Source organism: Castor canadensis, chromosome 2, assembly GCF_047511655.1.
Source record: "Castor canadensis chromosome 2, mCasCan1.hap1v2, whole genome shotgun sequence".
In the NCBI taxonomy this organism is placed as follows: Eukaryota; Metazoa; Chordata; class Mammalia; order Rodentia; family Castoridae; genus Castor; species Castor canadensis.
Window position 1 is genome coordinate 5,495,454 of NC_133387.1, and position 14,925 is coordinate 5,510,378.

The 14,925-nt window shown below is 39.7% G+C and overlaps 1 protein-coding gene across 18 annotated transcripts in view; it reads left to right on the forward strand.

Annotated features, from left to right (window-relative positions):
- Kmt2c (lysine methyltransferase 2C) overlaps nucleotides 1-14,925 on the forward strand; it is a 244,796-nt gene that overhangs the window by 203,954 nt on the left and 25,917 nt on the right. For all 18 annotated transcript variants that reach the window (XM_074060240.1, XM_074060265.1, XM_074060255.1 and 15 more), the window contains 8 exons: nucleotides 1,338-1,520; nucleotides 1,852-3,732; nucleotides 4,177-4,469; nucleotides 6,077-7,878; nucleotides 8,970-9,081; nucleotides 10,655-10,733; nucleotides 12,210-12,273; nucleotides 14,061-14,293. In XM_074060240.1, coding sequence (XP_073916341.1) covers nucleotides 1,338-1,520; nucleotides 1,852-3,732; nucleotides 4,177-4,469; nucleotides 6,077-7,878; nucleotides 8,970-9,081; nucleotides 10,655-10,733; nucleotides 12,210-12,273; nucleotides 14,061-14,293 — 4,647 coding nt within the window. The remainder of the gene's footprint in view (nucleotides 1-1,337; nucleotides 1,521-1,851; nucleotides 3,733-4,176; nucleotides 4,470-6,076; nucleotides 7,879-8,969; nucleotides 9,082-10,654; nucleotides 10,734-12,209; nucleotides 12,274-14,060; nucleotides 14,294-14,925) is intronic.

A 14,925-nucleotide genomic window follows, 5' to 3' on the forward strand; every position in this document is an offset into this window, starting at 1 on the left:
TGAACCTTATTTTATTGTATTAGTTTATAAAAAGATTTTTCATTGCAGAAAATACTTCTACAACTAACAAACTAGGGTGTGAATTCAATTAAGTTTAATTAATTAATTGATTTGGCAGTACTTGAGTTTGAACTGGAGCCTCACACTTGCTAGGCAGTTGCTCTACCACTTGAGCCCCCTCCTCCAGCCCTTTTTTGCTTTAGGTAGAGTCACGTGCTTTTACCTGGGTCTGGCATTGGGCCCTGATACTCCCACCTGTGCTTCCCACACTGCTTGAACTGCAGGCATGGACTGCCATGCTCAGCTTGCTTGTTGTGGGTCTCACTAACTTTTGACCTGGGCTGGGATGGCCTGGAACCTCAGTCCTCCCCCTCTGCTTTCAGAGTAGCTGTGACTGTAGGTGTGACCATCATACCAGCTTGAGTGCGACATTTTGATTAGTTACTTAACAGACCAGGATGTTGAAGACTGAAAATCAGCTACTTTAAGGCATATTAATTCATTTCACTTTAAAATTGTTTATCTTTAGTATTATTTAGTAAATAATACTAAATTTGGAGAGTGGGTTAGTTTTCATCAGTTAATTCCGTAATATGTGTTCTCTGTCTCAAGTTTACTGAAGAATCTTTATGCATCTTGAAAGAAACATATCTAGACTTCATTAAGAAGGTTTGAAATATGACCTTAGCCAGGAATTACAAAGAATTTTGTCAGATTTGCTGTTCAGATAGTGAATTATTTTTTCCCAGAAAGCCAAATTATGATCATCAACTGGAATCAAATCTTTGCTTCATTTTCAATATACTGAAATCCATACTTTTTCTAAAAAATATCTTGTTATTTTCCACTTGATCTCCAATGCACATATTTTCAGTCATAATAATTACTTCAGATAGGGTATCCTCACCCCCCTGCTGTGTGTACCGGTATGCTATGTGAATTTAGTAAGGTAAATTTCACAATGGTTTTCTTTAATGGTAAGTTTCAGGTATCTAGATTTTTTATTTTGAGGATTGAGTTGATGTTTTCTTTTTCTCTAAATTGAGGGACATATTAATTCTTCCATTGTCTAAGATGTGTTGAGATAGAATCAAAAATATAAGATTACATTGGGATCTCCTGGGCTGATTCAAATACATAAATAGAAACATTCTTACCTAGAAGGCAGTGTATATTGTGAAGAGAGAAGGTGGGTTAATGCCAGGTCTTTTCTTAACAGAGGCTGTCAACTCTAAAGGATAGTATTTCAACTAATTTCAGCTGTTTAACCCAAATTGTATTTTTATTTTTTTGAAACACATATACTGGGAAGTAATCGTTTTCTCTTTTTGTCAAAGCAAAAAGCAAGAGATAACAGAGCTGCTTTACGCATTAATAAAGTCCAGATGTCAAATGATTCCATGAAAAGGCAGCAACAGCAAGACAGCATCGATCCCAGCTCTCGCATTGACTCAGATCTTTTTAAAGATCCCTTAAAGCAGAGAGAATCAGAACATGAACAGGAGTGGAAATTTAGACAGGTATGAGTTTTTTGGATGATTTGCTTTTTAAATTGCGTTTTTGATTTGTGAGAAGTGAAGTATTTATGTCATTATTTCAGAATATAGTTCTTAATACAATGTGAAAATGTAAAAGACATTTAAATTGATTTAAGAAGTTTATTGAAATGTCATGACATAATGACGTACTTGATGAGTAATGATTACTCCTCTTTAGGCATTTCTAGTCTAATTATGAAGCAAACTCGTAGCTACTGATACCACATAAGTTCATTTTCTGTTGCCTTTTCCTCCCATAATAGTTATTTTCTTCCTCAACCATGTGATTGCTTTTTATTTCCTGTCTTAAAAGCAAATGCGTCAGAAAAGTAAGCAGCAAGCCAAGATTGAAGCCACACAGAAACTGGAACAGGTGAAGAATGAACAGCAGCAGCAGCAGCAGCAGCAGCAGCAACAGCAGCAGCAGCACCTTCTGGTTCCCTCTGGTTCAGATACTCCAAGTAGTGGGGCACAGAGTCCCTTGACACCTCAGCCCGGCAATGGAAATGTGTCTCCTGCACAGACATTCCATAAGGATCTGTTCTCCAAACAGCTACCCAGCACCCCTGCTTCCACACCTTCAGATGATGTGTTTGTCAAGCCACAAGCTCCACCCCCTCCTGCAACCCCCTCCCGGGTACCTGTTCAGGAGGGTCTTTCTCAGTCTCAGAATTCCCAGCCACCTTCTCCACAGATGTTTTCACCTGGATCTTCTAACCCCCGACCACCATCTCCAATGGATCCTTATGCAAAAATGGTTGGTACCCCTAGACCACCTCCCCATAGTTTCCCCAGAAGAAATTCTGTTGCACCAGTGGAGAACTGTGTGCCTTTATCATCAGTATCTAGGTCCATTCCAGTGAGTGAGACAACAGCCAGCAGGCCATCCCCAGCCAGAGACTTACGTTCTTCCTCCACAACAAATAATGACCCCTATGCAAAGCCTCCAGACACACCTAGACCCATGATGACAGATCAGTTTCCTAAACCTTTGGGCCTACCTAGGACTGTGGTTGCAGAACAAACTGCAAAAGGTCCTCTTGAAGCTGGAACCAATGATCACTTTACTAAACCACCTCCCAGAGTAGATGTGTTTCAGAGACAACGGATTCCTGACCCATATGCACGACCCTTGTTGACTCCTGTACCACTTGATAGTGGCACTGGGCCTTTTAAGACTCCACTGCACCCTCCTCCTCCATCTTCTCAGGATCCTTATGGATCAGTGTTACAGGCATCAAGACGATTATCTGTTGACCCTTATGAAAGGCCTGCCTTGACACCTAGACCTGTAGATAATTTTTCTCATAGTCAATCAAGTGATCCATATAATCAGCCCCCGCTAACTCCATATCCAGCAGTGAATGACTCTTTTACCCATTCTTCAAGGGCTTTTTCTCAGCCTGGAACCGTATCACGGTCAACACCTCAGGACCCATATTCCCACACCCCAGGAGCTCCTAGACCTGTTGTAGATTCTTATTCCCAACCCTCAGGAACAGCTCGGTCCAATCCAGACCCTTACTCGCAGCCTCCAGGAACTCCCCGGCCCACAACTGTTGATCCATACAGTCAGCAGCCACCAGCCCCCAGGCCATCTCCACAGACAGACATGTTTGTTACACCTGCAGCAAATCAGAGGCTCTCTGATCCATATGCTCACCCTCCTGGGACACCAAGACCTGGAATTTCTGTTCCCTACTCTCAGCCACCAGCAACACCAAGGCCAAGGACTTCAGAGGGCTTTACTAGGTCTTCAGGTGCAAGACCAACCCTCATGTCAAATCAGGATCCTTTCCTACAAGCAGCACAAAACCGAGCACCAGTTTTAACTGGCCCTTTGGTAAGGCCACCTGATTCATGCTCCCAGACACCTCGGCCGCCTGGACCAGGCCTTTCTGACACGTTTAGCCGGCTCTCCCCATCCACTGCTCATGACCCCTGTGAGCAGCCTCCAGTGACGCCAAGGCCTCAGGCTGACTCTTTTGCAGCCAGCCAAGCTGGTCATGATGTTGAGCAGCCAGGGCCCGGGTCAGAGGGGAGCTTCAGCATGCCTGCAAACCCTGCTGTGGGTTCCCAAGGCCAGCAGTTCTCTAGTGTCACCCAGCTTCCTGGACCTGTGCCGACTTCAGGAGGAAATGACGCACAGAACACTGTGAATATGTCTCAAGCAGACTCGGAGAAACTGAGACAGGTAGACAAAGCCCATGTTTCCAGATGTTTTAAGTGTCGTATTTGTGAAAGCTGTTCATGTAATCGAACGGTCATTTATACACAAGTATTAAAGTTTCTATTCTAGAGACTTTGTCAAATACAAAGACAAAAGTTAAATATGTTAAATTAACACCAGTTGATTGGATTTAATCTATATCAAGTTTCAGTCTTGATGAATGTGTTAGGGAATACTTAAATATGAAAGCTTTCAATTTCATGGTGGTTGTATAGCAAACCAAAACACTCAAATCACCAGTTTTTGGTTTAAAAAAAAATTATTGAGTAGTTAAACATGTCTGGTGTTTCATCAACCTTTGAAATATTTAGACATTTTGAATATTACCTTAGCCACATAATGAAAACATTGGGGTTTTAAAAGCTGCCAATTATCAGAAATCCTAGTGATTTTTGTCTTTTTGTTTAGCGGCAGAAGCTTCGTGAAATCATACTGCAGCAGCAGCAGCAGAAGAAGATTGCCAGTCGCCAAGAGAAGGGGCCTCCAGAAGCTCCAGTAGCGCCCCACCCAGGGCCCCTGCCACATTGGCAGCCAGAGAGTATCAGCCCGACATTTGCTCGACCTCCACCTCCCTATCCTGGGAACATTCGATCACCAGTTGTTCCTCCTCTAGGACCCAGATATGGTGTCTTCTCCAAAGATCAGCGTGGACCCTATCCTCCTGATGTTGCTGGTGTGGGCATGAGACCTCATGGATTCAGGTAAATCTTCTGTTTTTTTTCCTACTACTGAGGTTGGAACTCAGGGCCTTGTGCTTGCTACAGGGCAGATGCTCTACCACTTTAACCACACTGCCAGCCCTTTTTGCCTGTGGTTATTTTTCAAATAGGGTTTTGTTTTTATGCCTGGGCTGTCTGGGACCATGATCCTCCTATTTACTCTTCCCTGGAGTAGATGGGATAACAGGTATGCACCACTATGCTCAACTTTTTATTAGTTGAGGTGGGGTCTTGGTAACTGTTTGGGGCCAGGCTGGCCTCAAGCTACAGTCCTCCCTATCTCTGCCTCCCAAGTATCTAGGAGTATAAATGTGAGCCACCAGACTCTTCTGTAGATAATGCTTTTAATTTCCTGTCAGATTTAAATTGCTTTTAGAAGAAGGAGCTAGATAAAGTGAAGTTACTATTAATTGAGAAGTTTTTAATGCTTTCTACCTCTTTCTAACCTCTGAGATACAATCAGTGTCGTTTATACTTTCTCACCTGAGACATAATCAGTGTTATTTCTTCTTCTTTCTCACCTGTGAGATATAGTCAGCATCATTTTCCGCTACGGAGAGATCATGAGCTTCTGCCCCGACACCCTCTGAGAACTCTAAAGATCTAAAGACATTTTCTTTGTTATTAAGTATTGGTTATATTACTTGCAGCCATAACAATGTAGTTTACCATACTGGACAAATCACATCCTCCAAAACATAGCTGCCACATCCCGGTAAGCCTCTGTAGTGTGAGGCTTGTCCTTGCCAAATTTCTATTCTTTAATATAAATCATAAAATGTGTGTAGTGTGTTGCAAATTAAGCAGAACATTTTATAATAAGATCAAGTTGTAACGTTAGCAGTACTGAATCATAACAGAAGCATGGAATGGCTAGTAGAAAGGTCAAAGCCAAACTTACTCTTAGTTGTGAGACAAAGACTAGCTTTTTAGAAGGTATGTAATTTAATTTAACCTGAATCTATGTTATATTTTTATCTTTATTTTCCCTTTTCTCCCTGCCTTAGTTATCATTCATGCCCATTGCTGTGTCTTGTATTTTTTCTTAGTTGCCTATAATTTTCCCTATAATTGGATATGAGATACATAAAAATAGTCCTGTAATATATTCACATACTTACTTTTTACAGATGATGCCTATCCTTCTTTATCTCTTAGGACCTCCTATCCTCCACTGTCTAGAAAGTAGGTATAGTTAGTGCATCACATAGCCACGAGGGTACCTTTGTTTTCCATGCACTGAGGCCTGTAAGTCTCTCTAGGACAGTTTCATTCAAGTGTCCCCCATAGTCCCCCAAAATGTGCAGGAAGGAAATGTGTTCTTACTCAAAAACTCAAACAGTTTTGTTGTTGTTTCCGTATGCTTGATAGGTTTATTTTATTTTTTGGCTCATGTTATGTATTAGGTAACACAGCTATAGTGCCTAGATAAGGTGTTGGTAATGCTTTCTGGTGGTGATAGATGTGTTTTGCTAAGTCAATATGTTTGGCAGTAGTAATTTTTTATTTATAGTTTCACACTTTTTTTTTTTCTCAACCCACTTTTCAATTCAGCCTAATACTCAACTATTTGCTCTTTTTACTTTTAGGTTTGGATTCCCAGGGAATAATCATGGAACCATGTCCAGTCAGGATCGCTTCTTTATGCCTCCTCAACAAATACAAGGACCTGGAATTCTTCCACACCTAAGAAGATCCGTATCTATGGAAATGCCCAGACCTTTAAATAACTCGCCAATGAATAACCCAGTTGGGCTTCCTCAGCACTTTCCACCACAGGGCCTGCCAGTTCAACAGCATAACATACTGGGCCAAGCATTTATTGAGCTGAGGCATAGGACCCCTGATGGAAGGCCTCGGCTGCCCTTTACTGCTTCTGCTGGCAGTGTTATAGAGGCATCTTCTCTTCCAAGACATGGAAACTTCATTCCCCGCCCAGAATTTCCAGGCCCTAGACACACAGATCCCATGAGACGACCTCTTCAGGGTCTACCTACTCAGCTACCTATTCATCCAAATTTGGAACAGGTACCACCATCTCAACAAGACCAAGGTCATCCTGCCCATCCAAATTCTATGGCCATGAGGCCTCTGAATCATCCCTTAGGTGGTGAATTTTCTGAGGTTCCTTTATCAACATCTGCCCCAGCTGAAACAACATCTGACAATTTGCAGATAACCAGCCAATCTTCTGATGGTCTGGAAGAAAAGCTAGATTCTGATGACCCATCTGTGAAAGAACTAGATGTTAAAGACCTTGAGGGTGTTGAAGTCAAAGACTTAGATGATGAAGATCTTGAAAATTTAAATTTGGACACAGAAGATGGCAAGGGTGTTGAACTGGATACTTTAGATAACTTGGAAACTAATGATCCCAACCTGGATGATCTCTTGAGGTCAGGGGAGTTTGATATCATTGCATATACAGACCCAGAACTTGACTTGGGAGATAAGAAAAGCATGTTCAATGAGGAACTAGATCTTAATGTTCCAATTGATGATAAGCTAGATAATCAGTGTGTAACTGTTGAACCCTCCCAGAAGGAGCAAGAAGACAAAACTGTAGTTCCTCTGGATAATGATTTACCACAGAAAAAATCTGTTACCAGTGAGATAAAAACAGAAGTCCTGTCTCCAAATTCTAAAGAGGAAAGCAGATGCGAAATTGAGAAAAGTGATGAGAATAAAGACAATATTGACACTCCATGCTCACAGTCTTCTGTTAACACAGACCTGAATGAGGGGGAAAAAGCTACTTTGCTGCCTTCTGATCCAGAGAAAAGAACTAGCCAGGAAAGTGCTGCCTCCAATGCAAGTGCCATTCAAGGATCCACTCCACTGCCTGCTCAGGATGTAATGAACTCTTGTGATATAACCGGATCAACTCCAGTTCTCTCAAGTTTACTTGCTAATGAAAAATCTGATAATGCAGACACTAGGCCTTTGAGGTCTCCCCCACCAACTCTGCCAGTGTCACCATCCAGTCCTGTGGCAAGTTTGCCTCCTCCTTTAATGGCACCATCTGGCCCTCTTTTGGACAGTGCCATGAATTCTAATGTAACAGTAGTCTCTAGGGTAAACCATGCTTTCTCTCAGGGTGTCCAGGTAAATCCAGGATTCATTCAGGGTCAGTCAACAGTTAACCACAATTTGGGGACAGGAAAACCTACAAATCAAACTGTGCCTCTCACAAATCAGTCCAATACCAGTGGCATGCCTGGACCCCAACAGCTAATGATTCCTCAACAGAATAGAGAGAGGCCTCTCCTCCTAGAGGAACAGCCTCTGCTTCTACAGGATCTTTTGGATCAAGAAAGGCAAGAACAACAGCAGCAAAGACAGATGCAAGCCATGATTCGCCAGCGGTCAGAGCCATTCTTCCCTAACATTGGTAAGAACTTCCTTGTGTCTTAATATATATTACCATGGGCATCAGAGTGTCATGCAGTATGCTTGTAAGAGTTCAGTATGGACATTCCATTTGGAATAGAGCAGTAACTGAGAATTTTTCTGTTCCTCCTGGAGCTTTAAACTGAGAGAAATTAGGAGTTTGAGATTCCTTCTAAGTAAATCAAAGATTTTAGATCTTTAGTTGCAGATAGACCTCATTCTGTTCAAAAAAGTATTCAGTAGAAACTAGATATAGTTTTAGTTCTTCCCGCCAACCACTATTATTATATCTTTCCAGAATTACAGAAAGATGAATTTAAGGAAATTATGATGGAAATAAAGCTTCTTGTCCTTTTGTGTACAATGAATTCTTGATAGTTTTTTTCCACATGGCCTCTTTAACTTATTTCCATTGGTTTACTAATTGTAAAAACAATATGCCATAAGGTCAGGATGCTTCAATAACTCAGTGTAAGAACTGACAATGCACTGGTACATGCTTGAGAAATGCCTTTGGAATGAAAAATAAGCATTCCAGTGGTATTTATCACCAATTTTATTATAGTGTTCTTTTTTTTCCCCCAATTATATGCAAAAAGATTTTCTCAATAGCCTTTCAGTACCCTTATTATGAGGGTATAGACTCAAGAAATTGATGTATTTTTCCCTTTAAAGACTCATGATTAATTTAGTGGAACTCCTAAGTATTGGAAATAACTTAACTGCTCTTTCCTGGTGTTACATTGCTAAAGAAACCATGCTGATTAGCATTTCATAAGTTTGGTTAAAACTTATGTCACATTGCTGTACATCACCTTTAGACTTGACAGACTTCTTGTTTTAATTACTACAGGACTAAGGTATTAAAAGCATACTTTAATTATGGATTCCTGAGATGTGATTAAATGCGGAATTAGGTTGTTACCATCTCATAATTCCCTAATTTATTACAGAAACCTATAATGATTGTTAAATGATAGGGTGTAAGAGTCTATAAGTTACTTAATAGTTGTGATACTTAACGTTACCACTTAATATACCTTGAACCAAGTACTATGAGATAAGTAACCTTAAACTATACTTCTTCTTTAGATTTTGATGCAATTACAGATCCTATAATGAAAGCCAAAATGGTGGCCCTGAAAGGTATAAATAAAGTGATGGCACAGAACAACCTGGGCATGCCACCAATGGTGATGAGCAGGTAGGTAGAAGTGTTCTCATTCTTACTGGGCTTCTGGACATGTATGAAATGTATGAAATCATTGCTGATTCTAGAAAGAGCATATAAAACTCAAAAACCTATGTTCTAGAAATGAATGATAAATTATTTAAATTGGTTGTTATATCAGAGAAATATAATCATGTCTATCTAAAGTGCTAATGATTTTCATTATTGAGCAGCATTTATTAGCACTGGCCCTCTATTGCAGGGGTTCTCCTTATGTCATAAGCTTTTTTAGCATTCCACTGATGTCTTTGAAATCCTTCTTAGAACATTTTGTACACAGAATTTAAAAAATACAGCATTGCAAAAGAAATCAATTTTATTTTAAATGTAGTTATTCTTACCTAGTTAAATTTATGTTATATGTGCTTCTTGCTGTATTAACAAATTTAGCAGTAAAGCCTAATAACCACCATAATTTCAGCTAATGAGTGTTAGTTACTTGTTGCGAATCTGCAACACTCCATAGAAAAATGACCTCTCCTATTGGAGACAGTCATGATACTGATGAATGGAGGGATGTTAAGTATAAAAACATAGGCCTCAGCATTAGAACTCTTGGCAGCTGATGCCACACAGACAGACAGTGGAATATACTGGGTTCTGCTCTCCCCAGCGCCTTGAGGCAGTGGGATAATAGTCTCTTCTGAAAGGGGTATGAGGTATTGAGTGAGGGCTACAGAAAGTAAGCAGTGTCTGCATTGGGATTATTCCAGACCAGAGCTTTAGCAGTGGGACAGGTGATAAGTGAATCAGAGCCCTGAGCAAGAAGTTCAAAGCATATATTCCTATCTCTATACCACTTGAGTGCTGCTGTACAACATTCGGCATGTATTTTGAAATTGTGCTGTATGTGTATCTTGGTGTGTTAGAGCATCGGTAGCTCCAGAGGACATGTTTTCATTTATGCTGTAATGCTTTTGTGACATGTTTATAGCTTTAATTAGGAGAAGAAAAGTTCATCAAATAGATTTGACCATGGATTAGTCACCCGGTTTTTACTTTATCATTAGACACAGAGATGTGTGAAATGTATGAAACTTGTTAATTGAGATATATCTTATGCAGCCAACAAACTGGGCATGGTGGTTTGTGCCTGTAATCCCAACTGAGCTGGAGGCAAAGTTAGGAGGATGCAGACTGAGGCCAGCAAGTGTAAGGTCCTAGTTCAAACCCTAGCCGTCCCCGCTAGCCCCCAGAAAACCCCAACAAAACAACAAAAAACAGCCAAGTGAATCCTGTAAAAAAGTCCAACCTCTAGAGTTTGTGGGCTTCTTACAGATACACGCTAGTCCTTTTGTAGAGAGTTACTTAATCCCACCAAACCTCTCTTTGAATCCTGAGTGATCTGAAAGTGCTGAGTGCACACTTGATGGAGAGGGGGGAGAAAGATTTGCTGGGCACTGAAACTATGGGCTGTAGTGAGTGTCCTTGATGTGGAAGACCTTGCACTACTCCTCTCTTCCCTGGGACAGAACATTGCCAGGTACCTAAGGTAATTTCAGTTCTAAATGCTCATCATTTGATACTCTGTGCTTCTCACATTCAGATTTCCTTTCATGGGCCCACCGGTGGCTGGAACACAGAACAGTGAAGGCCAGAGCCTGGTGCCACAGGCCGTTGCTCAGGTAATACTGCTCAAGTCACTGGCTTCCAGAGGGCAGTGCTTTTCACTGAACCCATCTCAGAGAGGGGCCCTCCCAGAGCACACTGTCAGCACAGCAGAAATAAAGAGCTTTTACTGATTTTTTTAAGCAAAAGACAAATTAAGTTTAAAAATGTTCAGTATAATTTCTGAAAAGGACCTGTACACTTAAGGGTAGAGAGTCACATGGAGGAAAAGCAAGTACTTAGGGTTTCTTGCTTTCATTCATTCATTCATTCTTTTGTTCTTTTGTTTATTTACTTGTTTATTAGTCCAGAAATAGATTTCATATCTGTGGAGTTAATCCATTACATTTAAAATATAAAACTGTTGGAAACAGTAGGAAATAATGCTTACAGTCATTCTGCTTAGACACATTTATCCATGGCATGACGTAGTTGCGTGAATGTTTAGCATTTGCAGTCAGCTTTGAATGTGAGTATTTACACTATATTCTTAGTGTCAAGCAGTATCTGGAGAATAGAACTGTTATTTTCATATGTTATTTTCTTCAGTAATTTTTTAAAAAATGTATTAGCCTAGAAAAAAAAAAGAGCTACCTATTATATGTCCTTTTGCCCTCTGCCAGTTAGAATTTAAACTTATTGTGCTGGTTATTATGTATTTTTCCTTATTAAAAGAAGAGTAAAGCACCATTTGATATACTAGAAAAAGCTTAGGCTTTGTAGCTGAGTGCTTTCTTGTTTGTTTGTTTTAAATTCCAGTTCTCGTATGAACTCACTGTGCAGCTTTGGGCAGATTCTTTAAGTGCTGTTTTCTGATGTATCAAATGTCACCCTCTGCTCTGCACAGTGAGTTCTGACTGCTGTCATTTGTAATTGTTACCATGGATACAGCTTGTGTCTAATAGACCTGTGACAGCTGTGTAAGCAGCTTTCAAAATTGATTTTATTCATTAGGTCATTGTCTGGGAATTGTGAGATGAACAACTATTTATTCAGTCACACTCAAAGAAACAAGATACTTATTTAGAAATTAAAACTAATTTTAATTAGTTTCTTTTTTTTTTATTATTTATGTGTGTTACAACATTAGTTTTTGTTATAAATAGTGTTGTACTATGAAGTGGTATTCAGTAAACCTGGAACCTGTGTTTATAAATTCAATGATAGAAGAAACTAGGTAGATTTCCCTTAGAAGTGAAAGTTTGTGTAGATCTCTAACTTAGTATTCACAATATTTGATTTAACCTTATATTATATTTCAGATGAATAAGTATAGTTGATTTTCAGCTAAAATATGGACAATATAGTAGTTCAGAGTTAAAAATAAGTTCTCAGAAACTAGACAGCAATTCCACCTAAATTCATCTTAGTTTTTATTAATAAATATCAAAACTTTAAAAGGTTTTTTCTTTTTTTTTCCTTCTTTGTAAAAATTTTCCCTCCTTTAACTGAAGTGTGGAATTAAACATATTTGTAAATTTTACTTATTTTAGGATGGCAGTATAACACATCAGATTTCTAGGCCTAATCCTCCAAATTTTGGTCCAGGCTTTGTCAGTAAGTATAAATCTAATATGTTTTCTGGGGATTACTTGTTTGCCTATATTTATGTTGCTCTGAACACTTGGAGTTAGTTTAGGAACTCCTGTCAGCCTGAGTGCCTGAGTGCCCTCCTGACCAAACATTGCTGCCCTGTTAGGCATCTTTTCTTCCAGGCATGTGTCTTCATTACTTTTTTTTCTCTGTGCATGGAGAATTAGTCAGAGATACATATTTTTTAATACAGGAAATTCATCTTCCTCATTCTTTTCAGTATGGTTTCTGCTTTTGTTTATAGATTGGGCACTTTACAGTCTATAGAATTAAACCACTTTTTGCTCTCATGACAGTCTGCCTAAGTGACAAGGACACTAATGGGAAAAACAAAGAGAAAATGCTTAGGGAGAAGTTGGGTTGCAGCCTGGTGTGAAGGTCAAGTATGCAGAATGCCACTGACTTCCTAGTCATCCTCAGGGGTCCCGAGGTGGTTCAGGATAGCATTTAAAGTTCTCCCCAGACTGAACCTTTCTCAACTCTTCAGACTGTTTAGCTAACTTTTTTCACCATTATCTTTCATTTTGCTCACCTCTGCTCTCCTGGTTCCAGAAACCAGAAAGGCTTTCCTTGCGGTAGGTCTCATTCTACCAGAAGCAGAACTTCTGAAACCTTCTGAAAAAGCCTGTTCTTGAAAAATGCCCTTCAAATTTATCAGACTAGATTTCAAGTTCTTGCGTGTACTGGAACTTCTGGGTTTAGGAACAAACCCAAAGTCTGACCTTTTGAAATTCCCCTACATTAATTATGATTATAATTTGAACACATTTGCATTAAAAATCAGCAAACTTCTGTGACCAACTGGCTTTTTCTGGCTTTATTGTGCCCATTGGCTTTGATTGGATTCTTAATGTATGACAATATTCTGTTATCATTGGTGTTATTTGCAGCTATGTCCCTCTAGGATTGTATTTATTCATTTCTTTGTCTTGTAGTGAGTCGAAAGATATACTCAGACTTTTTCACTACATGAGATGATTTTTTTTCTTTTGACTTGGCATCAGTTAAGTGAAGCACCCTTAGAAAATAAGGAGGGGAATATTGGTTCAAGGTGAGATATGACTGGGTGAGATTTATCAGCGGTCATAAAAGTAGAAAAGATTTTACTTGTTTAGCTACACCCTCCCCCTTATTCATAGAAATGTAAATTATAAAGTTAATAAAAATACCAGAGTTTTCAATTTACAAATTTCCTTTATAAAACACAGACTTTAAATTGGTCCTTTCTAAAACATTCTATGTACCTCCTCCTGTTTTGTACATTTTTTACCACTAAGAAACAGGAAAACCCTAGAAGTTAAGGGAAGTTATCATGGGAAATGATTGCCTAGGATAGGATAGGCCTTACTTTGTCTCTCTAAAACCTATAAAGTTGGATTAATAAAATATGCATGTCACTTAATAAGTAGTAGTAGTTTGGATAAATAGGTTAGACAATTTAATAGTTGTGTGGGTAGAAGGAAAAAGTAGTAGGCAAAAGTCTTCTGCTTTTTGAAGATTGTATTTATAGTATTTTCAAGTACTAAGTTAACCAGTGTGCTAAGTATGCATTCTCTGGCCTTCTTGATGAAGTATTTTTCTAAAAATCTGCTGCATTATAATGGTCTATCTGACATTTAGAATTTTGTTTTCACATTTTCTATTAAACACTGTAGTGAAACTGTATTTGCTTACAAAATCAATTTGTGTAACTTAATAACCTGGGGCCTTTTGGGAGGCTCACACAGATCAAATCTTTATCTTTCCCTCAGATGACTCTCAACGTAAGCAGTATGAAGAGTGGCTTCAGGAGACCCAGCAGCTTCTTCAGATGCAGCAGAAGTATCTTGAAGAACAAATTGGTGCACACAGGAAATCTAAGAAAGCCCTGTCAGCCAAACAGCGCACCGCCAAGAAGGCAGGGCGAGAGTTCCCAGAAGAGGATGCAGAGCAGCTTAAGCATGTCACCGAGCAGCAGAGCATGGTTCAGAAACAGCTGGAGCAGGTAATGCACAGGGCTCACAGACCGTCAGCAAGTGAGCACTATTGTGGCGTGTCATTCAGGAATGACACAGAACTTGGGTGGTGCTAAGCAGCCCTCTTGGTACCTGGAGAAGCAGCAGCCTCAGCCTTCACCCCAGAGTGGTAGTCAGAGCACACACACCAGCTGCCACCAGACACTGATTCTCATAACTGACTTAGAAGAACTGCTTTCCTGCCCTTCACCAAGCCTGGTGTCCTGGCGTTGCACTAAGAAATCACTGTGCAAAGCCCTTGTTCCTACATCCCTTGAGAGTCTTTGCTTTCCTGAGGAGGAGGCTCACAGAGAGCTCCTGGGTGTGGTCAAAACAAGAGTCTAGCCCAGGAAGGACGTGCTTCCCTTGGGGCTGACTTCTTTACTTTGTCCTTCAGTTCCCTGTTTCTAGCGAGAGTTCATAGATAGCATTTAAATCACACAGGTGATTCTTGCTCATGGTATGTTTGTATTTCTTAATATTGTCATCTAAAATACATTGCTGTATCTTTTATAAAGGACATATTCCTGAAAAATGAAACCATTTTGCCATTTTCTTCCACTACACAGAAGATAATTTTCAGAATGTTCAAACTGAACAACTATTTTATTGAACATTTTAA